At 33.3% G+C, this 25,839-nt stretch overlaps 1 protein-coding gene and 1 non-coding gene across 7 annotated transcripts in view; one reads left to right on the forward strand and one right to left on the reverse strand.

The window, feature by feature from the left end:
- LOC106663893 (small conductance calcium-activated potassium channel protein) overlaps nt 1–25,839 on the forward strand; it is a 444,847-nt gene that overhangs the window by 221,667 nt on the left and 197,341 nt on the right. The window contains exon 1 of one of the 6 annotated variants that reach the window (XM_014389124.2): nt 4,171–4,442. The exons of the other annotated variants lie outside the window; for them this stretch is intronic. Coding sequence (XP_014244610.1) covers nt 4,401–4,442 — 42 coding nt within the window. The 5' untranslated portion in view covers nt 4,171–4,400. Of the gene's footprint in view, nt 1–4,170; nt 4,443–25,839 lie in introns of those variants that run through there. 6 annotated transcript variants of the gene reach the window in all.
- Trnag-acc lies at nt 11,903–11,975 on the reverse strand. Its single transcript has one exon. It is a non-coding gene; the product is annotated as a tRNA-Gly (tRNA).

The raw sequence follows: 25,839 nt of genomic DNA on the forward strand, positions 1-25,839 counted from the left end.
GCACCAAGGTGGGTGACTCCCCCTGATCTATCAGGGAGAGGCCAGAGGCCTCCTAGGAGGTCTCGCAATTCTAATTCTAATTAAGGAGTTCGTAGTATATAAAAAGGGTTAATGCACTGGCGATGAAACCCCCCCCCATAGTGTGTGTGTGTGTGTGTCTGTTTTTTAAATTATTTATTGTATCATTTGGATACCACTACGTTAGGTATTACGTGAATTAAACTTAATAAAAATAACGTATTTACAAATTTGTATGTATGTATGTGTGTACTTGGGAGAGACAGAAAGAGGAGAGAGAGGGAGGGAGTGGGAGAGAGAGTAGTTTTAAGGGTGAATCTCCAGTAGCATCGCGTTTTCTTAGTCCCACTAAACAAGATTAATGTGTTGAAAGGTTAAATATGTGAGAGAGTAAATAATCTATCATGCTATCTAGAAGGGATATACTATCATTCAATAGGTACTCGTAATTAAGAAAACACGATTTAGAAAATATGAGGAACTGGCAAGGACGCTCGCTGTCAGCCGGCTGGACATTACCTCGGTAATTATGAATAATTACATCTAAAAATTTGGAATAATTTGTTTCTAACAGATAAGAGATTTATACCATTCACGACATCCTTAGATACTAAGTAAAAAATGTAATAATATAGAACAATTTGTGACGTAAGTATTAATCTAAAACGTAGATTTAAGTATTAATTATTACAGTATTAATCTGAAACGTAATCGTAAATTATTACATCGGACATTTTGTGCTAATTTAATTTTTAATTTTATTTATTACATTTATTTGATATTTACCACTGCAAATATTGTACTAACTAAATATGTTGATGTACGCTGTGATAATTTAAACCTAAAATATACTAAAAATATCATCTCATTTATTGTTGACTACTTCGAAAAAAATCTAAACTAATTCCGTTCTCAAAAACCGTAGGAACGGTACCTGGACAATATAAAGAATTTTTTTTAGACATACAATCATTTTTAATTGAATAAAAAAAGTTACAGTGAATATAAATCAAGGGATGCTGACTAAAAATTTGACTGAAAACTGGTTTAACATTATTATTTCAGAATTACATAAAATTGGAGACCTTTTCTCTGTTTAAAAGCAAATACATATTTCCTTAGTTATAATATTCCAGAAATGAAACTTTGTCTTGTACAGGGAATGTTTAACTTCATTTCCTCTCCTATTTTTTCATTGGAGCGTTTTTGGAATAAAGCCGAGGTTGGTAAACATTTCTTCTTTGTCTCGTTTTTCATGAGGTAATAACATATTTCAAATAGCAAGATCAATCCATTTTTTGAAAGGTTTCTTGATGCTGAATTCAACCGTTCTAAAGTTATGTGCAAAAATTATTTCTGAAAGTTGTTTATCGAAAAAACTAAATAATCTCCAATGTTTTCAACCAATTTATTTTGGGAATGGTAGTCCACATACTTGATAGTAACCTTGTTTATTAAAAACGTCTAATTTAATTATTTTATTAGGTATTTAAATTATTGTATTGGGTTTATTAATGTTGTGTTTATTGTTGGGTTGTAATGGGTTTTGCTCTGCGAGTAGATAAATTCATACTGAACCGGCCAGGGCCACTTACTGGGTCTGTGTCCACTCGTGAGGTTTTGAGTTACTCAAATGCGTTTAGGCATTACGCCATCTTCAGTGAGAACCTCGGAAGGCCGGAACGTAGAGTTCCTACGAGTTTATAATTTAAGTAACTAAATACATTAGAATTTTGTAATGTTCAAAACTAATTCCTTGTTTATTAAAAATAAAATACTATTATAAATTAGAATAATTGTAATTGTTTCTATTTCAAAGTAAAGTTTGTTTCTGTAAATTTTGAATAATTCAGTTTTTTGGAATTTGAAGTAAATAAATACACACACACACACACACACACACACACATTTATAAAAATTCGTTGCAAGTTGGAGTATATCTGGAAAATTGGAAAAGGTCATTTGTTATTCCATTAGTGAAAAAATCACCTCCAAAAGACTGCACCTCTTAGACCCATAAATATTTTCTGTACGTTAGGAAAAATTCTAGATAAAATAGTGTTTTTACAACTTAATCAATATCTTGAATCTAAAAATATAATTTATCCATATCAATCTGGTTATAGATCAGCACATATCACGNTTATACGAGTGTTCGCAACAGCAGAGGTTATATCAACCATCGGGGTGCCGGTGTTTTTGAAAAAAAGCCCATTTGTAAGTATATCGGGTTCGAATGCAGGGCTGCTGGATTCGAACCCTGGACCTTTACCTTACAGTGTCGACGCCTAAACCGTTGCGGCCACCGATGCCCATTTTACCTTTATATTAATTACAACATACTTATTTTACAGCTAACCATCTGGAACGAGATCAGTAAATCACGAGTCTTAATAAACATTATTTATTTATAATGGCTTGAAAGAAAAATCTCCAAAACACGGGAAGGTCCTTTAGTGCAGAATCAATTTAACTAACAATTTATCACCTGGTTTCGCTCTTAATAACGCATTAAAATTCTAAATATTCACGAAAACGCTTTGCATACCTCTGCTTTAGAAATGAATTATTCCGTTATTATGCCATATATTATTGGATCAACTTGCCAAGAGGAATTTCCTACGTTTATTACACATTAATTTAGTGTACACATTAGAAAAATTATCAAAAAAACTGTTGTAATAAGCAGACTTAAATGTAAAAAATAAATGACCCAGTCTATTTATAAACGTTTTCAAATTGACTAAAACGACTTTAAAAAATGATCCTACGATATCTTATTTATATTGGTAATATATATTATAGATTATATTTTGCATTTTCCGGGCTTCTCTCTTTCAGATTACTATATTCGTATTTCAAAAAATTATTTACGAAAAAACCAATTGAAAAAAAAAATTACTGCTGCTATTTTTAAAATAAATAAATAAAACTATAAAAAACAAAAATACGAGTGAAAAATTACAGGAGGTATCAGGAAAACTGACAATTTATGATGATATGATGTGTAATATTTAAATAAAAATAATCTTAATTTTATCAGGCCTTATCAAAGATTATTATAAGGATCATGCATGACCGACTAAGAATAGGCCGAATAAGAAGAATGGGAGGTTATCACACGGACACTTACTTTTGGGCCAATGTTCGCGTATGTTAGAGAAATGTTGCTCGATGTGTCTTACCTTGAATGTTGCCATTCCTCGGTTTCTTATGGAGATTATGCAGGATTACCACCCGATGTGAGGTAGCTGATCATACATGAGAGTGAATAGTCCCCTGTTCCAACAGCCGAAAGAAACAAGCATGTTTTCCATTTTGGAGGGATCTTTTCTTTTGTATTTTTTGTTTTTCTATAAAGAGTAAATGCATTTATTATCGTGACTGTGTCTTATGAAAGGGGCCAATGGTGAAATATTAAAGAACAGTGAGGTTATTTTTTTAAAGAAGTAAGGAAAAAATACAAGTGAAAAATTAGAGTGAGGTTTCCAATAAATTAACATTCCAAGATTTGCTATATTTTAATTATAATATTTTTAATTTTAAATAGACTTAAGGGCAAAACCAGGTAATAAATGATTAGCTGAATTTTTATCTATCACTAAATGATTTTCAGGTGGTTTGTTGAATATTCATTCAAACCGAATAATTTTTATTAAAACCCATGAATTTCTAAACTAGTTTAATTTGGTTAACCTTTAAATAATTATTTTGCAATTAATGTAACGATATATTAATTGTTGTAACGCTTGTAAAGAAACAACTAAATATGAATGGCCGGTGTTTTTGTCTTTGTGTGTATGTATATCAAACATAATATGAGATATACTTGTAGGTTATGTTATAAAATTTATGTATCAAAATTTAAACGTATACTTTTAAAACAAAAAAAGATCATTTATCTTCATAATATGAGATATGTGAGATGTTAGGTGCAAAACTAAACAGTAATTTTTGGGGGAAGAACTTATTTTATAGAGTGTTTGTCGTAGCATGTCCATTTGAATTTCATTCACCATAATTTTTAATTTAGCTTTTTACGATCTTTAAGAATACAAGAACGCCAGGACCGTCTGGAAAGGCGAAACCCTAACTTAAGCATTAAACACTGATAGGGTTGGAGATAAGGGAGAAATCCTGCGCCGTAGGAAATTCCCTGGTAGGGGGGAGGGCGGTTCGGCCAGTACAGGGCTGGGATGTGAGCTGGGTGGGTGCCGTGCCAGTCGATTCACCACACAGATAAGAATATGAGTTGGGATGTTGTCCCAATCGGTGAGGATGGGAGGTTGTCAAACGCTACCTCCTGCCCGGCTCCCGCCTTCTCTGGATGCAACATAATCTGACCATCTCTCAATCAACCAAACATGATTCTGTGCTAGTCCATGCTAGTCTTTTTTGTAGACACTAGCTTCATTCCTGCAAAGGTAATTCATTAGTACAACCTACAAACGAACTTTATTTTCATTTAATATTTTCGATTATTGATAGTTTTAAATCGATTGTTTATTATCTGAACTATATAAGAAAATACATAAACAATTTCCTGCCTTCTAAACATTATTTTTAAATCATCCGGCACGTTGCTTTTCTTTATTTCTTCTTTCGCCTTTATTGTTAGGGTGATACATATTGCCAACTGAGTATTGAAGAATGACTAAAACCCCACCATGATGGTTCTTAAATACTTAATAAAGCAGAAAATCGAAATGTCCGATAACTGCAATCGTAGCACAGCAATCCATAGAGTTTGTAAATAGAATGTCAATGAAAACTGTTTGCCTAACTGCTAATATAAAAGAAGGAATTCGCAAACTTCTTTTTGTTTGAAATTAAAATACAAAATCCAGCCATGATCGATTTCCTCTTTTGGGCAATTTTATTGATTCAAACGTTTATAGAACTGCTTGAAAAATTTAACATAACGGCGAATACATTGAGAAATATAAAGCGAGCCCTCGGCCCGTGCCATTGTGCGAAGCTACACTCCGTGACATTCACTGGGATAAATAAAACCGGGCCTTTTTTAGCCCTCTGTACACTAAATTTCTACAAAATTCAGAACCAATTCATTTGTGTTAAAGTTAAAAAATTGATAATTAAACATCAGGTATAAAAAGATAAATCAAATCTTAAAGAGTGACATTTCACCAAAATAGATTTAATATTTTTCAATAACTGTATTAAGTAAACACGAACATAATTAAAATTAAAATTTTTAACCTAAACGACACGATACCAAACTATCAAAATATTTACAAAAAGTAACCGTAACTTTAACATTAATAGGGTAATATTTTTCTATAAGCGATAAAAAATTTATTAAAAAATTAAATTATAACAACAAATTAACGAATAATTATTCAATTTATTATTAATGCATCCTGCAATAAAATAAATATTAATGTTTAACAAACAAATCATTTAAACCACTCTTGATAGGCAAAACAAGCATTATTAAACGGAAATCCGTAAAAAATTGAGGTGTTAAAAACATTGAATGCCAATAGAATGAATAAAATCAACGTCCATTTTTGATTGAAAAATTTGATTGGGAAAAAGGCGGCGTGTAAGAATAACTGACTGAAATCATCAGTAAAAGTTAAATTTTAGGTTCCGGATCGATACCAAATTAATTGGATTCCTGGTATCCTTAGCCATCTGTTCAAATTAATAAACTCATTGAAATGTTTGAAAATTTGTCAGAGATAAAAATTTGAAAAAACAAAAACTTACCTCTCGGTACTTTCTACTTTCTTGATTATGCGGTTAACGTTCTTGATTAAACTATGGTTAATTTATACCATATCTTAAAAACAAATTGAAGAATTTACTTAAACAATTTTAGATGTTAATGTTTAAATGTTTAAAGGCTAGATCGATTTATTTTAGAATAATGGATTTTAGGGAAATAAAATCTTAAAAGAGTTTTTACCCAATTTATTTTTTTTTAAGATGTAGTATTCAAACTTTTAATACTTTCAACTTTTAATAAATCAATTTTATCATCGATTCGAAACAAACCTTCTCCCAGGTATAAAACTTGATTTGTCTATGATATATGGTTTTTTTGAAGTTTCATCTACCATATTTCTAGAAAATAGGATGTACTGTCCTTACGAAGGATACCCTTCGAAAACTTATTAAACAACAAATTTTTTTTGTAAAAGTCGCTACAATTCATGAAGTTTTCGTTCACAGCATAGTCTTCTAGTGTTTGAATTTTATGTTTTTTTAAATACAGAAAAGGTTATAAGCTGGACAGAAAAGGTTCGGTTGATGACCTATTCTTTAGACAATTTAAAGTAATTTTAAAAATAACCTCAATTTTGATGAAAATACTTAGGTAAATGAGAAAACCTAAATCTTTTTTGTAAAAATAGCCCAACTTTTCAAAATTTAAAAATCTGCCTTCTCGACGGAGTGAGTTAGAAGGCTCATTTTCGCGGAATTCTACTCTATTTACAGTCTACTATCATCATACTTTTTAAATCTCACAACAAACCATCCTGAATATCTTTTCGCTATTCGTATTTATACAATATTCTATTAATGAAATCATTTTTACCGTTTTCATTGCTATTATTGTAATTATTAAAATGAATTTTTCAATCAATATACTTCTAAATTTAACTTTATTTTAATATTAAATGAAAATTAAATATCGTTCAATCCACAAGAAAGAAAGCAAATTGTACAACTAGCCCGTAAAAAATAATGTTTGCAAGAAATCTGACGCCCCGAAACTACATGAAATTCTATGTTGCTAGGAAGGACTAAATAGTGAAATATTTATTTCAGTTAATAAAATCATAGTCTGGATAAGGTGTGAACAGTTTGTTAAATAAATGAAAAAAATAACAATCAATTAAATTTTTAAAGCGTGCGGCTATAAAATCCATACATTCATTTTATTAAATTCATAAACAACAAATTGGTTTTGAAATAATTGAACAATTGCTACTATGGAATACTAGCTTTAATAATCAACTGTGTAAGCTAGTTAAATGTGAAAGAAATATTATGTGAAGTCTCACGAAATATAACCAGAATGCATAAGTAGAAAATACATATCATAGAAATATAGAGGTGTAATTTAAACAGCAGTTAAAATCCAACTATGCTTTAAGCTATGAGACTATTTTTCGCCGGACAGCTCGTTTTTTTTTCAAATTTTGATTTTAAACTACTTCTACTCCATATATTTTACTTTTGATAGGTATTTCTTCAAGAATGATTTTTACTTTCTGGTTAATAATGAAATTCTAAAATTTTACCATTGTTTAGCAATTTGTCAAGGTCATTAATTTGTTTAAAGTAGAGGAAGAATGTTGCTTTTTTCGGTAATTCTTTCAGATACTATTTCGTTCAATTAGAAACAATGGTTTTTATTTGTTTTAGTGAATTGCGATTTCGTAGCTAAAGGTGGCGTAAACTATAAAAAAAATTGTGGATCGTTAATTTTTCAATATCTTCAATTTTTGACGTTTTACACCTTTTCTCTCCATAGATAAGAATATTTATGCTTTTCTCATTGTTGTTTTAACGACTTGATCGCTACGATGGCTTTCCTGGAATAGAGTTTTGGAGAAAGGTATTGAAAGGTGATAAAATACAACTTTTCGAGAGAAGCGATTTTCTGATCGAGCTCGGATTTTTCCCACTGACGCCCACTTTAAGCTATAAAAACGATACACAACCCTTGATGATCGGACTTTATAGACGATGTGTTAGCTGAGAAGGTAGTTTCACACAAAGAATATACGTAAAAGGCGAGACTATTCAAATAGGGTAAGAGATGGCGAGATTGAAATTCATGAAGATAGATTAGAATTTGACTCACATATGTAAAAGAAAATTAAACAAAAATATAGAGCATTTTTGAAGCTTTCGATCTCATAGGACTAGTTTCAGGTTGTGCATAAGTTTGTAGTTTAATTAAATATATATTTAACGGTCCCTATTCCCATAAAATGTTCATTGATTAAGGAAATTTTTTTAAATATGTAAAGCTGCTAAGAGTTTTAAAAATGTGTTCGTATATTATGCGATCATGTCGATGAAATCTATTTTGTATAATGGAATGAAGAGCTTGAAGTCTTAAGGACCCAAGATGAATTAACCAGAGCTCCTATAAATCAATGTCTGGAAGGAAGGTCCGAGATAAACTTTTACAAGTGATTAACTAATTAAGTTCCGTAGGTAAACCCTTCCAGTTTCTGAGCGAAAATCACGCTCAGGTTCACTGTTCGGTCCGGGGTAGAGTGAGATTATCACGGTATAAACCAGAATATTACAGAAAATGAGGCGTCATGATGTATAACCGTTTCGTACTTCGAACAATTGAACAAGGCTAAGTTACATATTTCGAAAATCAACATTCTATAGACAGAGAGGCAAAGTTGTTGTTTTGGACATCTTAAAAAAAATGTCCAATTTCAATTTTACTATTAAATGACTTTTGCGAACGTTTATTAAATCATTTCACCTATAACGGTTTTGTTCTATATTACATATTATAAATTAATGAGCCGAGAATACAATCGAATTCCGGCGGAATAAACCGGGCAAATTAATAGGAAGAGACAACGGTTATCTGGGCTCATGCCAAACCTCACTTTGGGAATTATCACAACGGCAAATTGGTAGCACTTTCCAACAAGTTCTCTTTTCCGCTAGATATATCAATGTGCACTCGACCGCATAATTGTAAACCTGTTTACCCATAGTGAATTGTTTTTTTCACACGAGGACTATAAGTCGTCGAGATTTTTTAGATAAATTCAGTACTGTGTAACGACAAAATAATGACCAGACGTAATAAATAGCTTTGCCCTGAACGGTATTGTTCAACGTAAGTACGTCAACTTAAGGTTTGTCATATTAATTATTCGGAGATCGTAAGATGCGGTCTGGTGTGACGTAGGTTTTAGAAAAACATTTTCATTATTACCAACAGGTTGTAAAAAATAAATTATTGTTGTTATTAGATTTAAAAATTAAACCATCATAGCTGAAGAGTTAAATGCAATTTAACAAATATGAATGGCAGATGTCGTATAGTTTAAAAAATGATACAAGTTATCTGTAAAAACATATAATTATGCATTTGTAAAGTAGGATGAATGAGTGAAAATAATATCAACAATTTTCACATTTTTATCCAGAAAACAGCCTACCGACATTGAATCAAAAATTAATCTTTATTCCTTTTGGGCTTTTCCTGCAATAAATACTTCTTGGTTTATAAAAAAGAATTTCAAGTTACTCAAAACGTCTTCTTTATATTAGAGGCTGTTTTTGATATACTAATCCATATCTGCGGTCTGTTCAATTCTGAGGCTGTTAAACTAGTAAAATACAGGATCTATGTCATTTCAAAACATGCATATAATAAGACTAAAGTTTCAATTGCGCAAAATTAACTATCTGTGTGATATATTTGATTATTTTTTGATTTAGCAAGCTAGTGTAATAATCTAAAGGAAATATTTAACTATTCAGACTAAACCTATGGTCACGTAACACCAAACTTAACATATCTTTAACATACAATCCTACTTATGTTAAATCAACGATAAAATCAATTATTAATTACATAAAAAACCCAACGGACCCTAAGAAAGAAAATATATGGCTTAAAAATGTGTGGTGTTTAGTGACCGTAGTTTAGAGATGCTGTCTGGTGAGACAGGTTTTAGATAACCTTAGGTTTATTGTGCCAACGTTTAGAACTTTATTGAAACCTGAAGATGATCTCAATAAAGATCGAAACGTTGGCACGATAAAGAAAATGTTTTTCGAAAACCTACGTCATACCAGAACGCATCTCAGGATTTCCCAATAATCATTAACACCACATATGTTTTTCATATATTCAATTTTTCTTATGATTTGAATCTAGTCATTGTCGTTTTCAATCTTCCTTGTGGCGTTTCAGCATTATGTGCATTGTGTGTTTTTTAGTGACCTGTTGTTTCATAATTTGAGTCGTGAGGAACGGTCAAGAATGAAGTAGTTTAGAAAGTCCTGTTTTTGTTTTTTTTGGCGGCGTTTCAACCTTTATTCGGGACATCTTCAAGACTTGGTAAATTACAAAACATATGTTGATTGGAAAAAATACAATTTAAGATGTAACTATAAATTGCATTTTTTCCAAGCAATATATGTTTTCTAATTTACCCAGGACCTAATGATGATCCGAATAAAGGTGGAAACGTCGGTAAAAAAAGTCTTTTTGTAAACTACCTCATTCTTGACCGGTCCTCACGACTTCAACTTCTTATGTACATTTCTAAAAACACATCATTGAAATGGTGAAATGAAAAATTAGAAACAATCCAAGTTAAATCTGTCACAATGAATTATTTAATATTTAACCACATACTTTATTTCTATTTTCTAATGGTTTGTTTCATTATTAAAATAGAATTTCAAAGTTTGACAAGTTTTTTAAGAGAAGTAAATATTTTGTTGGTGAGCACGGAAGTCATAAGGGTGTTTGGTCATATTTTTCAAATTAGCGGATATTGATTTAAATTCCGACATCGTTCTTGGAATGTGATATGAAAATTATCGAAAAAATTTAATGTGCGCCGACCCCTTCTTCTAGATTAAGTCGATAGTAGGATACCTACGCCTCTTGTATTTCACAAAGAAAATAATTGGATCAGTTATCACAAATTAAGTATATTATCCGATTTTTAACTATTTATAAGGGCCAACATCGATTGTCGTGTATGTCACGCAGCAGATCTTGGTTCAATTCCCGGCGTTGGCTTTAGATTTTTGTTTAATCATATAAAACTGTAAGAAGGATTTGGATACCACACCGAGTGTTGTTACACGTAAAGCACTGTTATTTTGGCGAATATATTCAACTATTCTATTTTATTAATTAATTTTTGTATGTAAAATTTGAAATAACACTAAATTATAATAACTGGAATAGAGGTAGCTAGTGTTGTCCTTGAATCGAGAACGTGGAAAGGTTTTAGTTTCTGTTTAATTAAAATACGAAATTGCATGTGTTCATCTACTATAATATTGCAGGGAACCATACCACGCACTAGGTGGGATGACATGAAACGCAAGAGTGATTAACATGAACCCAATGGCAAATCATTCATAAGAAAGGATAATTTTAAATGCAGATAAACCTTAAAATTAAGTGTAGGTTCCTGATGATCTCTGATATTGTATTTCCAGTGGAAGATTTTCGTTTCTTTTATGATGTAAATAATTCACTAATTTCGTGGTCCGCTTGACCAATTAATATATTACAATTAATTAAGGTTTTTTTTGAGACAGTGGAAATCACTCACTACAGCAACAACAAACGATCCATAAACCTCCTGGCGAGATTTGAAAAAAAGAAACTACAGAATGCATCAATTCTAACAAGAGTCGGAACGGGGCACTGTGGCACTTGAGAACAATTGGCATCAACTAACACGGTACTTGCTCATTCTCGGAAGAAAACCCCCCCACATACCAATTGACAGGTTAAGATGCTTTAGGACTTACCACGTTATCATAAAAGAAATACAACCACTATTACCTGGATTAAAAAATAAATTACATGAATAAGTCTCAGGTGTCCGATACGTACAGAAAAATGTGTACAAAATATGTCAAAGAGCGCAGTATGCAAAATTCATCATCTAATTAAGGAAAACCCATAATATATATATACACAGCTAGTGCATATTTATACAGCATAAATAAAAATTATTTATGAATAGACAGTTGAAAAAAATTGGCGTCGACCAACACGGTGCTTGCAGTTTCTCTGAAGAAGCATTCTCCCCCAGGCACCTATTGACCGATTGTGGTGCTAAACTTATCTGCAGGTAATTAAGGTTTTCAGTTGAGATAAAAAAGTCAATGGCACGAGCGGGATTCGAACCCACGATCTTCGGCTTGGTACGCCGCTGCTCTACCACTTGAGCTATCGTGACTTCGATCCACTCGGACACCAACTTCCTATCTCAACCCCACCTTTTGAATTTTCCCTCCTTTTTGCCATTTAATAAAAGAAAGGTAATACAAAAAGTTCTAAGCTTAGCAAGTCGTACCCATCACTTGTCATCAACACCCCGCAAATACTCAAATGTCACACCATAAGTGGCTTAATTAGGTGTAAATAATATTTCTTTTGTGTATGATATCAAGAGATACATAGCTCAAGAATGGTTTTACATACAAAGCATTTTCTTTGATTGTTCTTCTTCTAACCATAAACGACATGCCCATATGTCGATAAGTTCAATTTTTAATGGCACTGTACTGAAGATGTCCCGGAAATGAACAGTTAGAGTTATGGCATTAATATTCCATTCTTTTGAATAGGATTTTTTTCCTTTCCCCAATGGGTTGTTTTTGCTAGTATTCATTTTGCTTGCCTCATTCCTAGTTTACATAGTAGCATGTACCTAGTGCTCTCAGCATGTGGTACATTCTTCAGTTACCCAAGGTTCTAGTCTTTTTTTAATGTGGTTTGTGTTCGTGTCACTATAGTGAGCGTATGTATTTTTCCGAGGTTCGCGTTTAAAATTGCTGCCTCGTTGCCTGAACTTTCATGAGGGCCTGTTAGCCACTGTAGCATTAGACAATTTATAAGTCCGATAAATTAGATAGATACAATAAATCAAATATTTGGAATAAATACCATTTTTATGGCATTTAGGCAACTTCAGAATAGTTTTGAGTAGATCTTAGGTTTGGAACCACTTTAGAGTGTATTTTTTCCTGATAAATCATAGGTCAGCATTAAATGATTCGTTAACACTGTCCATTGAATTCGTCAATCACCGCTATCCTTTTCAAATTTACTGGTATGTGTGACATTTGAGTATTGCTGGGTATTGATGACAAGTCATGGGTACCATTTACAAGCTTAGCACTTTTTGTATTTCTTTGGTATATTTGTGCTACCATATGGAACTACTATATGCAGTGTATGTAATGCAATATTTGGTCTAACAACCTGGGTATGACCAAGGTCATGTAGTATTTAGCTCCCAAGTACTACATGCAAAGCTGTTTACTTATTAACTTGTAAAAACCTTAAAGAACACTCTTGATCAATATATGGTCCAAAAGAAGAAAACAAATTCAATTGTTACCGCAGTATAGAAAGCTGTGGTACAACAATAAAGAATAACCTTTGGTTTACTGAAATAAATAGTGAATAATTTTAAAGTTTTCCATCCAGAAAATTTGTTCAACTATTATTACGGAAAACATTTCAACCTAAACGTCTTATCTTAATCAATAATCTATTTTTTAAAATTCTATTTGAGATACGATATTTAATGGAAGTGAAATTGACAAATTTTCCCTTTGTGATGTGCGGACATGCAATGTAATAAACCAGCAGATCTGATTTCCGAACACTTATTTCATTCGCCTTGAAAAATAAATGAGGGCCTCTTCTCGTTGTTGAAGAAAGTAGACTAAAACAGTATATGCTTCTCTTGTCGACCCCGAGCACGAAAGTTGGAAGGGCCAAAAACCAATTTTCTTTAACAGCATGTCAATCTTTTATACATTTAGACAGCCACCCATCTCCGTTCTGTCAAAATTACCTCCATGGTAAAAAGTGTCGTCAGGAAACAGATAAAAAGTTTAATTTTTCTAGTTCCATCTGCATTTAAGCCCTTCGCCCTACATCGGGACATGAATTGTTAGATAGCATTTTTATAGCAGTGCACACGAGAGTCGCAATAAACGTGTTATGACAAACATGTTGGGACAAAGAAACCTTTGTTTTCTGCCTGGAAATGAAATTAGCTAATTATACATCAAACGTCGGCAAAGAGTCAGCAGAATTATTAAAGAAAGAGACTCTCGTCAAAGGACTTTGTTCATACACTTAACGGGAAAAGTCATATGGTTAAAAATATTAAAAAATTTATTTATAACGCAATTAAAAACAAAAAACATACCAAACTTACAATGTTTAGGCTTAGATTCAATACCATCATAAAATTATTTAAAAAAAAATGTCATTATTATTTTTCTGAATTCTTATCTATATATCTTCTTATCTTATATTATCTCCTACGCGGAAAATATTTTATATTCTATGTATTAACTGTAACAAGAATAAAACTCGACAAAACTAAACAACAACCATTATAAATAAATGATTATAACAACAGTTGACAAACCAATTTAAGAAAAAAATGAAACAACCGCTCATATACTCAATGTCCTTTCATAAAGAACACACACACAAAAAAAAGAATTTTCTGAATGAGGGGCAATAATAAAAAGAGGTAGTTAAGAAAGAGGGTAGGGAAACGTTGGGTGGGGTCACCATGGATACTCCAAGGATTCCTCAACAAAGGTCATAAGGTCATGGACCAATAGCCCGAATTCGTATGGACCAGTTTCACACTATTTTTATCGTGATAATCGATTAAATTGGAAAATTCGTGATCGTATTCTAAAGTTTTTAATTTAGTGGGCAACAGTATCGCTTAATTTAATAAACCATTTTTGAAAATAATTTTATATATTTGTTTAAAATTAACTGTATTAATGAAAAAACAACATTTTTTTAACACTGTTCTATGTTCTTTAACTATATTTTTTTAAAATTATTGACAATTCAAAAATTGTTATTAATTTCTATTAGTATAACTGTAACTATATATCTAATTGCATTTGGATGTAAAATAAGTCCGTAGTGTTTTATTTATTTTTTTCTTTTTTGTGTTTTTAAGTAATTTTAATTTAGTACTTATTGTTTACACTTTCTGGTAATGGAAGTTCTTCTTAGGTTTCTAATTTTATAATGTTTTTATACTACAGTTTTGTTTGAAATTTGTTTTTACAAGGTGTTTTACCAATTAAAAATAGTGCATACACATCATTTATTGCCCCCACCGGAAAACCGCAGCTCTGGCTGTTAGGATAATTTTTGATGGAGTGATGATGATGGTTTAGAAGAAAGCATAGCGGTTTGATCGGTTCGAAGCATTTGGAAGACGCAAAACGCTCCTAGATCTTAGATCTTAGGTTTAACAGTTAAACTTTTAGCAGTTTAAATCTATGCTTTTAAATAAAAGGTAAATACTCAATTAATTTTATGAAAGGGTTAGACTTTTTTTGGAACATATACGAATTTATATTAAAATATCGATTTTAGGAAACTTTTAGAAAAGGTCCTATTAAAAAGCTTCTAATCCTAAATTCTCAAAAAATAGTATTAGACCAATTTGGTTGTTACAACTGCCATTCAACTAACCAACTGTTCCATCTATGGTAGACATTATCTCTTCCTCAGTTGAGTTGGGACAGGACTATCCTGGGGCCTTGCTTGGCACCCGGGCTTGCTCTAAATGCTCAAGGGGTTTCCTCCACGTTTCCTACTGCAAAGTTATCTCACTGACAGGTTCTCCCATTCCATCACCTCTTCAACCACCATTCTTACATTTGCAGACGATATAGATGTTCGTCATTTCAACTCGAAACCTTCAACAACACGACACTACTGTTTTATCTGTGTGCATGTATTTATTAGCGTGAATGGCGAGGGGTGAGTGTGAATATAACGTCATCATCGCTCCTCGAACGATGAAAGCGAGTGAGTGTGTGTTCGGGGTCGATGGCGGAATATTTATAAAAGTAGCCCATCGACCCCAATCTAGTTTAGTTTAAGTGTAGGTCGGTGGAGGAATATCAAGTATTCCACCGACCAAACGGAATGAGTGTACTGTATGGATGTATTTAAGTGTATAAATGTATTTATTTGTATGAATGTTGTGTTTGAACGGGTAGAATATAGAATATAGACTTAGTGGGGGGCTGAAATGACCTAGATGTCGGAAACCCCAGCAAAAAAAAACAAAAACACGACACTACTACAGTCTTGGGGTGGACAAAAATAATAAAATTTAACACCTACATATCCATCCATATTATCTCCGCTCTCCTTAAAAACATCTCCCCTCCAGTATTCATAAATAATATTCTACTCCCAACCATAGACAAGACTGGGACTGTACCACGACAAACGATTGAAATTGAATCCTGAAACTACTGAAACTTCAAAAAGTTATGACGCGATATATACGATTATGGGCTTTTGCATGACTCTTGACAAACGCTCTGACTTACCTCTCAAAAATAAAAGGCTTTTTTAAAACACTAGTTAAGCCGATATGAATTGTGGGGTTCGGATGCATCCAAACTGCCCAATCCTTAATTTTACCAAAAACCCCTGATGCTCCGATTTATGTACTGAACGAAACTAAACATACATACGTAAACATTTCTTTCGACCAAGATGAAATCCACTCCCGTTATCGAAAATTTCACAAAACCCCTCAACCACCGTAAATTAACACATCCAAAAACACGCATTCCAACTAATTTCCTCAAACCCTCCTCCTGGACTGAAGAGTTGATAGCACCGAGATCCCCTAAGCAGTGATACTGAAAGTAATAATGACACAAGTATTAATTAAACAGACATTTTAGCATCATTAGAGTAATACCAATGGTATTTTCTCCTCTTGTCTTTAATTTTAATTATATATTTTCTATCTCATTGTTACATGTTACAGAATTGAAGATACTTGTATGTACATCGGTGCAATTAATGTTTTTTATATAAGAAGAATAAAATACATAACTTCTATTATTTTAGTTGAGGACATTTTTCTTTCTTAATGTTTTGTATGTATAAAGAACGCCTTATTTGGAACTTATAAAGTATACTCTTCGACTTATAAGAAAAGAAATATTTTAATTTTTATTTCAATTTATAGAGGAAAGAATTTCAGCAAGTATCGACATAATCAAAGTAACCATGCCCACTGTAACGTTATGAATAATGAATAGTAATGGGGTCGTATTTGGTTTTTCACAAAATATAAAAAAGTATTTTAACGCTCGTTTTAAATATTTTCCCACTGGATAAAAACTCTCTCGTTGGGACAGAGTCGTTAGCTCTCGTTGCTAATTGCCTTCTGCTAAAACGGCCAAGAAACACAAAGTCGGGCCGATTTTGTTTTCTTTCTTTCATCTTATATAAGCACTATGGAATATGACCTGTTATAATTAGCTATACTCTATTTGCACGAGACCTTTTCTAAACATAAACCTACAGAATTGTGACGAAACCTTTCATGTTTAGAATGTACACACGTACTAAAACATCAAATACCAAAGCGTCCTCTTCATATGGAATATATCAAGAGCTTTTTACATTCCATCTCTTTAATTTTAATAGTTATTTTTAGTTATGTCCATAACTCTATTTATACACTTTTCTATTAAAACGTCTGTCAATACATCCCTTTCTAAAAGTTCAGTTTCATTAACAGATGTAACAATATGAAAAAAATCAAAAGAACAGGAATAACTGGGGATATAAATAGTTTCAAGCCAGACGACATCAGGACAGAGAAAACAACGAGGGTACTGGTAGTAAAGTATTAGTCGAAAAAAAGAAAAGAAGTAAGGGAATAAGAGTGTAAGTGTGATTGACAAAAGTAGAAAGGAGAGAGAGTGAGTGAGTGAGTGAGTGAGTGAGTGAGAGAGAGAGAGAGAGAGAGAGAGAGAGAAACGGTGAGAGAAAGTGAGAGGGAGGGAAAATGAGATTGAGAGAGAGGGAGAGAAAGTAGAGAGTTAAGTATGAATGAAAGAGATAGAGAGCGAGAAGTAATGTGATATAGGTAAAATAGAAAATCAGAGAGTGAGAACCGAAATTAAATAAATATTTTTCCTACATAAGAAAATATAGAAGGTATAGAGTGATGAGAGAGCAGTGAATACAGAGAAAAAGAGAAAGAGAGAAAAAGAAAGAAAGAGAGAGAGAGAGAGAGAGAAAGAGAAAGAGAGAGAGAGAGAGTGAGTAGAAGATATCAGGAGTGAGTAGAAAGTATCGTAAAGAACTTTCGTTTTACTCAATGCCAATTTTTAGTTTATCTCGTAGTTACATAATCAATAACACAAGCATATTTGAGTTTTTGCAGGGTGAAGGCTCAAACTGGGCCCAGAATAGTTAAATTGTTCGTGTATATTTTTATGTGAACATCAGGAGTTGACAAGATGACAACTTTACCTTACCGGAATATCTATTTACTTTCGTCCCGTTGAGCATACTTGCCTGCCTAACACCGAGGCCGACGATGTTTTACAACTAAACACGAATGAAATTATTATTATTGGAATAAATGAAAACACTTTTGAGACAATGTTGAAGTTGCGCTCATTTGACCGACATAGTCCCGTTTGTTCAGATCCGGACGAATGTATCAGATGGCTCAGTTGTCAAGGCAGAAGGCGATAAATTTCAAATGTTTTACTCGAAGTGGCTCACTGTACCCTGCCACAGGCATTTGTGACGGAAAATTATCATTAAAACACACTTATTTCATAATCAAGTGTGCAAAACATTCCTCCTAAACTGTTTGTTCATGTAATGAAACTTTTTTACTCCGTTCAACGATATATGTATTTGCTAATACAATTAAATAACTGTTAAACGTTAAAAGAGTTTGTTAAAAGAGAGAGAGAGAGAGAGAGAGAGAGAGAGAGAGAGAGAGAGAGAGGGAGAGAGAGGGAGGGGAAGTGAGAGAGAGTGAGAGAGAGGGGGAGAGAGATAGAAAAAGAGACAGAGAGAGAGAGAGAGAGAGAGAGAGAGAGAGAGAGGGAGAGAGAGGGAGGGGAAGTGAGAGAGAGTGAGAGAGAGGGGGAGAGAGATAGAAAAAGAGACAGAGGGATAGAGAGCGAGAGTGAGTGAGAAGGACAGAGAACGAGAGAGAGGGGTAGAGAGTGAGAGTGAGAGAGAGGGAGGGAGAGAGAGGGAGGGGAAGTGAGAGAGAGTGAGAGAGAGGGGGGGAGATAGAAAAAGAGACAGCGGGATAGAGAGCGAGAGTGAGTGAGGAGGACAGAGAACGGGAGAGAGAGGGTGTGAGATAGAGAGAGAGAGATAGGGGGTGAAATAGAGAGAGAGAAAGAGAGAGAGAGAGAGAGTGAGAAGGACAGAGAACGAGGGAGAGGGGTAGAGAGTGAGAGTGAGAGAGAGAGAGAGGAAGAGAGAGGGAGGGGAAGTGAGAGAGAGTGAGAGAGAGGGGGGAGAGATAGAAAAAGAGACAGCGGGATAGAAAGCGAGAGTGAGTGAGAAGGACAGAGAACGAGAGAGAGAGGGTGTGAGATAGAGAGAGAGATAGGGGGTGAAATAGAGAGAGAGAAAGAGAGAGAGCGAGAGTGAGAAGGACAGAGAACGAGAGAGAGGGGTAGAGAGTGAGAGTGAGAGAGAGAGAGGAAGAGAGAGGGAGGGGAAGTGAGAGAGAGTGAGGGAGAGGGGGGAGAGAGATAGAAAAAGAGACAGAGGGATAGAGAGTGAGAGTGAGTGAGAAGGACAGAGAACGAGAGAGAGAGAGGGATAGAGAACGAGAGAGAGGGATAGAGAACGAGAGAGAGAGGGTGTGAGATAGAGAGAGAGAGAGGGGGTGAAATAGAGAGAGATAAAGAGAGAGAGAGAGAGAGTGAGAAGGTGAGAAGGACAGAGAACGAGAGAGAGGGGTAGAGAGCGAGAGTGAGGGAGAGAGAGAGCGAGAGTGAGAGGGGGTGAGAGAGAGAGAGAGTGAGAGAGAGGGCGAGAGATAGAAAAAGAGACAGAGGGATAGAGAGTGAGAGTGAGTGAGAAGGACAGAGAACGAGAGAGAGAGAGAGAGAGGGATAGAGAACGAGAGAGAGAGGGATAGAGAACGAGAGAGAGAGGGTGTGAGATAGAGAGAGAGAGAGGGGGTGAAATAGAGAGAGATAAAGAGAGATAGAGAGAGAGAGAGAGAGAGAGAGAGAGAGAGAGTGAGAAGGTGAGAAGGACAGAGAACGAGAGAGAGGGGTAGAGAGCGAGAGTGAGAGAGAGAGAGAGCGAGAGTGAGAGAGAGAGAGAGAGAAATAGAGAAATAACAGTTAAACGGCATTACGCCATTTTACACAGTCCTCTTTTATCAAATGTGGTGTTAAAAGTTTATAGAATTATTTTCAATTGTTTTATATTAAATATACAATTACAATGGCCCCGTTATTATTATTTATTGTAATAGCCATGTTTTCTTTGGTGTTATCAAATTCAAAAAAATCGATATAAAATAAGCTTTCTATTGTAAATTAATCTTTATGTAAGGTATTGGCTGAGTAAAAGGTCAGTGTAACAAGCGAGTTTTTGATTTTTGAAATGTCGTGTAATCTATTCGATTCTTGTCGACAAATGAAATGGCCACGGAGTGCTTTAGTGAAGATATACTTCATTTTTCTATTTAAATTCATTAGATTTCGGGGTCCGATTGACCAATTAATATCTTTCAAGTGGTAGAGCAGCGGCGTATATAGCTGAAGGACGTGGGTTCTAAACCCGCTTGTGACTCTGACTTTTTTATGTCAGCCAATACCTTACATGAAGATTAATTATTTGAAATAAGTTATTTGGTCAATCGGACCACGAACTGTAATGGATTTGTGTTGTAGTATAAATGCATAACCAAGAATCGTTTGATTCATTATTTTTTTGTATTTTTATTTTCTCTTTTGGTATGTCTATTTCGACCATTATCTCACAAAAGAGGAATCGCGATTTTTCAAAAATAAACGCCTCATTTCGCCGAGTCAACCTCGCTGGCATAAATATGTAACGGTGTTTCCTTCACGGTCTTCATCGAAAGTATTCCCTTTACACGGATTTTTTTATTATCATAATTTACTCGTTAAGTGTGAATAACTTATCACAACCTTACACTTGAGATGGAAGCCTCCCGGGTGAAAAACGAACCCCACTTGGGTCTTCTTGACTTATTAACAATGTAATACTCTCTAGATAGAATAAAAATTATCAAAACAATATAACTTAATAAAATTGTGAGGAACATAATTCTCTGCACTGTGTACTTTACCCAACGAATATTTAAAGAGAATAGTTGAAAACAGAAGAACAGACAAATTAATCATGAGTTTATTGTACAAACACAAATAATAAAAATTGATCAGTGTTTTTATATTTCAAGTGTATTGATTTTGTGAAGCTGTTGGAAAATATTATGGACCGACACGATAAACGCTGTGTCTATATACAATACCAACCCAGATCAATTTTTTTTTTAACGAGGGTTCGCAACAGCAGAGGTTATATCAACCCTCGGGGTGCCGGTGTTTAAAAAAAAGCTCATTTGTAAGTATGTCGGTTTCGAATGCAGGGCCGCTGGATTCGAACCCGGGACCTTTACCTTACAGTGATGAACGCCGTGTCAACGCCTAAACCGTTGCGGCTACCGACGCCCCTCCCCAGATCAATTGATAGAGGATTTTGATGTGATTATTTTACGACTATTTTTGTAAAACTTTCGAAACTTTTAGTAATGATAATGGAAACTAAAAAAAAAATACATTTGCGTAAAAAAAATAAAAGTTAAAATAATAAAATTCGTAAAAAAATAGTTGAACTTTATATTCATGTGTAGTTATATAAAAAAACGAAAAACCGAAAAAGTAGAGCAATATAATATAATATATCGGGTGTAGGAATATATGTCACACCAATAAAAAAAAAATAAAAAAAAATAAAAAAAAACCAGAACAAAATTCTGAATGGAAATTTGATTTTCGGCATATAAATTCGGCACATAATCAAATTTGAAACTTTATACTTAGTTTTATCAAAAGCATACCCCAATGCTTAGCAACTCTTTAAATTGCTTTTCATATTTTTATCCTAAATTTATGAAGCTGGATTTGTTTTTAAGAAAAGGTCGGTTGAAAATAGAAGAGTTAATGTAATTTAACGTTTTATCCACGATTGTCACGATTATTTTTCCTTTTTCTAAACTTTTGATAAAAATCTTATTCGAGCAAATCAGATTGATAACGTCAAGAGTTACAAGTACTTAGGTGTTGTTTTGTCTCTCATCTTTTTTATTTCACCCATTAATGAAATGGTGTTTTCCGCCTGGTACTCAATACCATAAAAATGGTCCCTTTTCCTTGTGCAAAACATGATGCATCTTTCAAAATAAAACCTAATATATCATCTTTGAGATATATGTAATTTGAGAATGTACAAAATTATTAAAGTTTTTTTATAAAAGAGTTTAGGAAAGAAAACTAAAAATAAATTACAAACAAAAAGAAAATTACCTTGCAATTATTGTCTATGATAGTAGGTTTTAGTTTAACCACGCTCTGCTACCTGTTTTGATACTGGTTTGAATTTGTGTTCAATAAATAAAGAAAGAGAATTTAAGTACAACTGTTTTGTATTTTTGAGATTATTTCAATCAAAATATCTTGACAAAAACAAGCAACCTCAGAAGCAGGCAAGGAACGTGTAAAAAAGATTTGAAATTTACAAGCAAATATGCAAAGAATAAAACAAATAATGTTCCTTTTTTTCTGGTCGAGATGCATTCTTCAGGCGGCCCATTCAACCATAAGTGATGAACGATGAACGATGCTTGATAAATATCCTCATATTCAGATCTGTAATGATAAAGATAATTTGTATGTGTGAGATACCCTTCATTCTCAAAGTCCGGAGTGAGAGAGCCTTGTTTTTCAAGAGCTCCAGTTCGGTACCTTTCCCGGACGTTTTTCTTGTAAGGTGTTATATTATGCTGAATTTGCATTGGGTCTCTTATTGGTCGATTCTCAAATGGATTTCGGATTCCGCCATCTTCATTGAGGAAATCGGAAATGTGTTCGAATAGTACGTCAAACCCGCGAGATAAGATAGACTGAATAAGTGATCCAATGCCTGTTCAGAATGAGTTCACTCATCACCGACTCGCAGACCAACTACTAACTCTAACTTTTTGTATGTCTTAAAGTTCTGAATGTTCGAACATTTGAATTCCAAGAATTCCAAGAAGAAAATTGAAGTCACTAATAAGAGAACTTCGTGGTTCAGAAACTGAATAAGTCTTGCCGTAAAGTACGTGTGCGAATTTAACCGTGACTTTTCAGGCTCGCTTCTTTGGAAAGAGCAAATTTCCATATTATTTAGCGTGTCATATCATTTGTTTTTATTTTTAAATAGGCTATATTATATGTTTCATAATATTCTGAACTGTATGTATTGCTACATTTAGTAAATTCACTAATTTCGTGGTCCGCTTGACCAATTAATATATTACAATTAATTAATGTATTTAGTTGAGATAAAAAGTCAATGGCACGAGCGGGATTCGAACCCACGATCTTCGGCTAGATAGGCCGCTGCTCTACCACTTGAGCTATCGTGACCTCGATCCACTCGGACACTACTTCCCATCTCAACCCCACCTTTTGAACATTACCTCCTTTTAGCCATTATCTTGCCGAAGAGCGTGGGTTCGAATCCCGCTCGTGCCATTGACTTTTTTATCTCAACTAAAAACCTAAATTAATTGTGCTACATTTAATTTTAAACTAATAATCGTTCGAATGACCTATATATGATATATTTATAAAAATAAATCGAAGTTGGGATAGAAATTCAGGGGTTTTTAAAAAATCTTTGCGCTAACGATTTAATAATTGAAAAAAATCAATTTTTTGTAACATTATTTTTAACGATTCCTCTATTTTGGCAATTATTATGAAATATATGGAAAATATAATTTATAAATACGGCCATTGTTACAGAATTCCACTCTCATCTTTGCAGTTTTTCATGTAATTACAATAATGTACTTATTATTAGACTAGTTATTACTGATGTTTTGAGAAAAGTCCACCCAAACATCCAAACCTGAAATCAATCAAGATCATGTAAAATAATAGGTACAATTTACAACATTTACAATTTGAGAGAGAAATTATATATAATATAGCTATATAGTAAAGTATTAGAACTTTTTATAACAATTCTATTTTTACTTCTTTTTTCTTTTACATACTTCTTTCTTCTTTGTAAGTGAAGCGAAGTCTGTTTTTATAAACAAACCCTTCGAGTATTTCATTATTTTTTCATTTCGTTTATAATACATCACTACCTTAGTCAGTCTTACATTAATGTTAAAGGTGTCCAATTTTTTTGTTAAATGAGTAAGTTAACTTGGAAAATTCGATATAAATACTTCTAGAGGCAAAACTTTGACAAATGCATCGTCTATTTATGTTGGTCAGACATGGTTCAGAAAATTCAAGGAAGGAGATGTTACCCTTAAAAACGAATCATGAAGTGGACGCAGTTCTCTCGAGTCAGAGTCTTTGGAATAATCTATTGAAAAAAATCCGCTTTCAAGCTCGGGGAAACTTTCTCATTAGAAGTATCAAAAAGGACCCTTTTCCGGCATTTGCACGATATTGGTTGAAATTCCAGAACTCGATGCCTCAGCTGGCAGAATAAAGGGTAGAAATTTGCAATAATTATCTACAAAACCCAAACGGCCTTCGTCTCATCAAACGAATCATAACTTGTGACGAAAAATGAGAGCATTTTAAAAACTAAACCCTACCTAACAAGTCGGTTAAGCCAGGACGGCTCTACCTTTCTTAAAGAGAGAACGATTCGACAAAAACCTGTGATCTATGTATGGAAGAATTTCAAGGGTACAGTCTACATTAGGAGGCATCTGAGAGGTTTATTCTGCCCAATTTTAGAGCGTACCCCCAGCTCTAAGTCAATCTTATCTAGTACTGGTGAGTACGAAAAAGGCATCTCAACAAATCCCACACCAAAAATACCAATTTAAAACTCAAGAAGTTTGAATTTGTCCTTCTTCTTCACACTACTATACAGCCGAGGTCTTGCACCTTTTACAATAATTACCATCAATTTCAGTCACTTCCTCCGTGATAAAGGTTTTTTTCTTTTTGAAGATTCCGAAAATAAGAGCAAAGAGCTTTCGCGTCAAAACACTCTTCATGGTATGCTAATGGCATTGAACGTTCGGAACAAAGTTGCCTTAAAGGTGTAGTAAGTGATGGCATTATTAAAAGAATAAGTTATTTTTAAACGAAAATATGTTTAAAAAATAAAATGACGAAAAACGCGAATTGTTTAAAAATAAGTTATTAGGAGTAAAACCAGCTAATAAATTCATAGTTAAGTTTATTATTTTCCGGTTTTTTGGATGAATTTTCTTTCAAAACCATCGTAATTAAATATTTTTTAAAATCAAAACTCATGAATTTCTTATCTAGTTTACTGTAGTAATTAATTAATATAAGCATAACAACATTAATATAAGCATGTTGTAATTAATACAGCGATACAAATACGTACAAATAGTTTGAAACAAACAACAAAATACGAGAATCCGGTATTTTTGTTATTTTTGGCTTTGAGGGTATGAAATGTTTTTCAATACTGTCAAAATCAAGAAAGTAAGAAAAAAATTATTATTTTATTATACCAACTTCCCGCTAACGGAATGAATGTTTCCAAGCTATAAATACACGTAACTCATGTCTATAACATTTAATAATTTTTTTTTTTGCTGGGGCTTCCGACATCTAGGTCATTTCATCCCCCAACTAAGTCTATATTCGATATTCCATTCCCTTCAAACACTACATTCGTACAAATAAATACATTCATACAATTAAATACATCCATACAGTACACTCATTCCGTTTGGTCGGTGGAGTACTTGATATTCCTCCACCGACCTAAAAAAAATTTATTTCTACAAAAAAAATGTATAGTTTATTTAAAAAAATGAATGCAGTAAAACTTCGTTATAAAGCTCTTTTCCCTCGGTTCAGGCCCGAAAACCGTTTTTCAACGACAATTTTGTTCGTTTCAAGCTTTGATTTCCCGGTTATAATGCTGCAATTTGGGATTTAAAATTTTCTTAAAATACATTCACACAAAAAGGCTGTAAA

The sequence above is a fragment of the Cimex lectularius genome, unplaced genomic scaffold, assembly GCF_000648675.2.
Source record: "Cimex lectularius strain Harlan isolate CLEC.00 unplaced genomic scaffold, Clec_2.1 scaffold41, whole genome shotgun sequence".
Lineage (NCBI taxonomy): Eukaryota > Metazoa > Arthropoda > Insecta > Hemiptera > Cimicidae > Cimex > Cimex lectularius.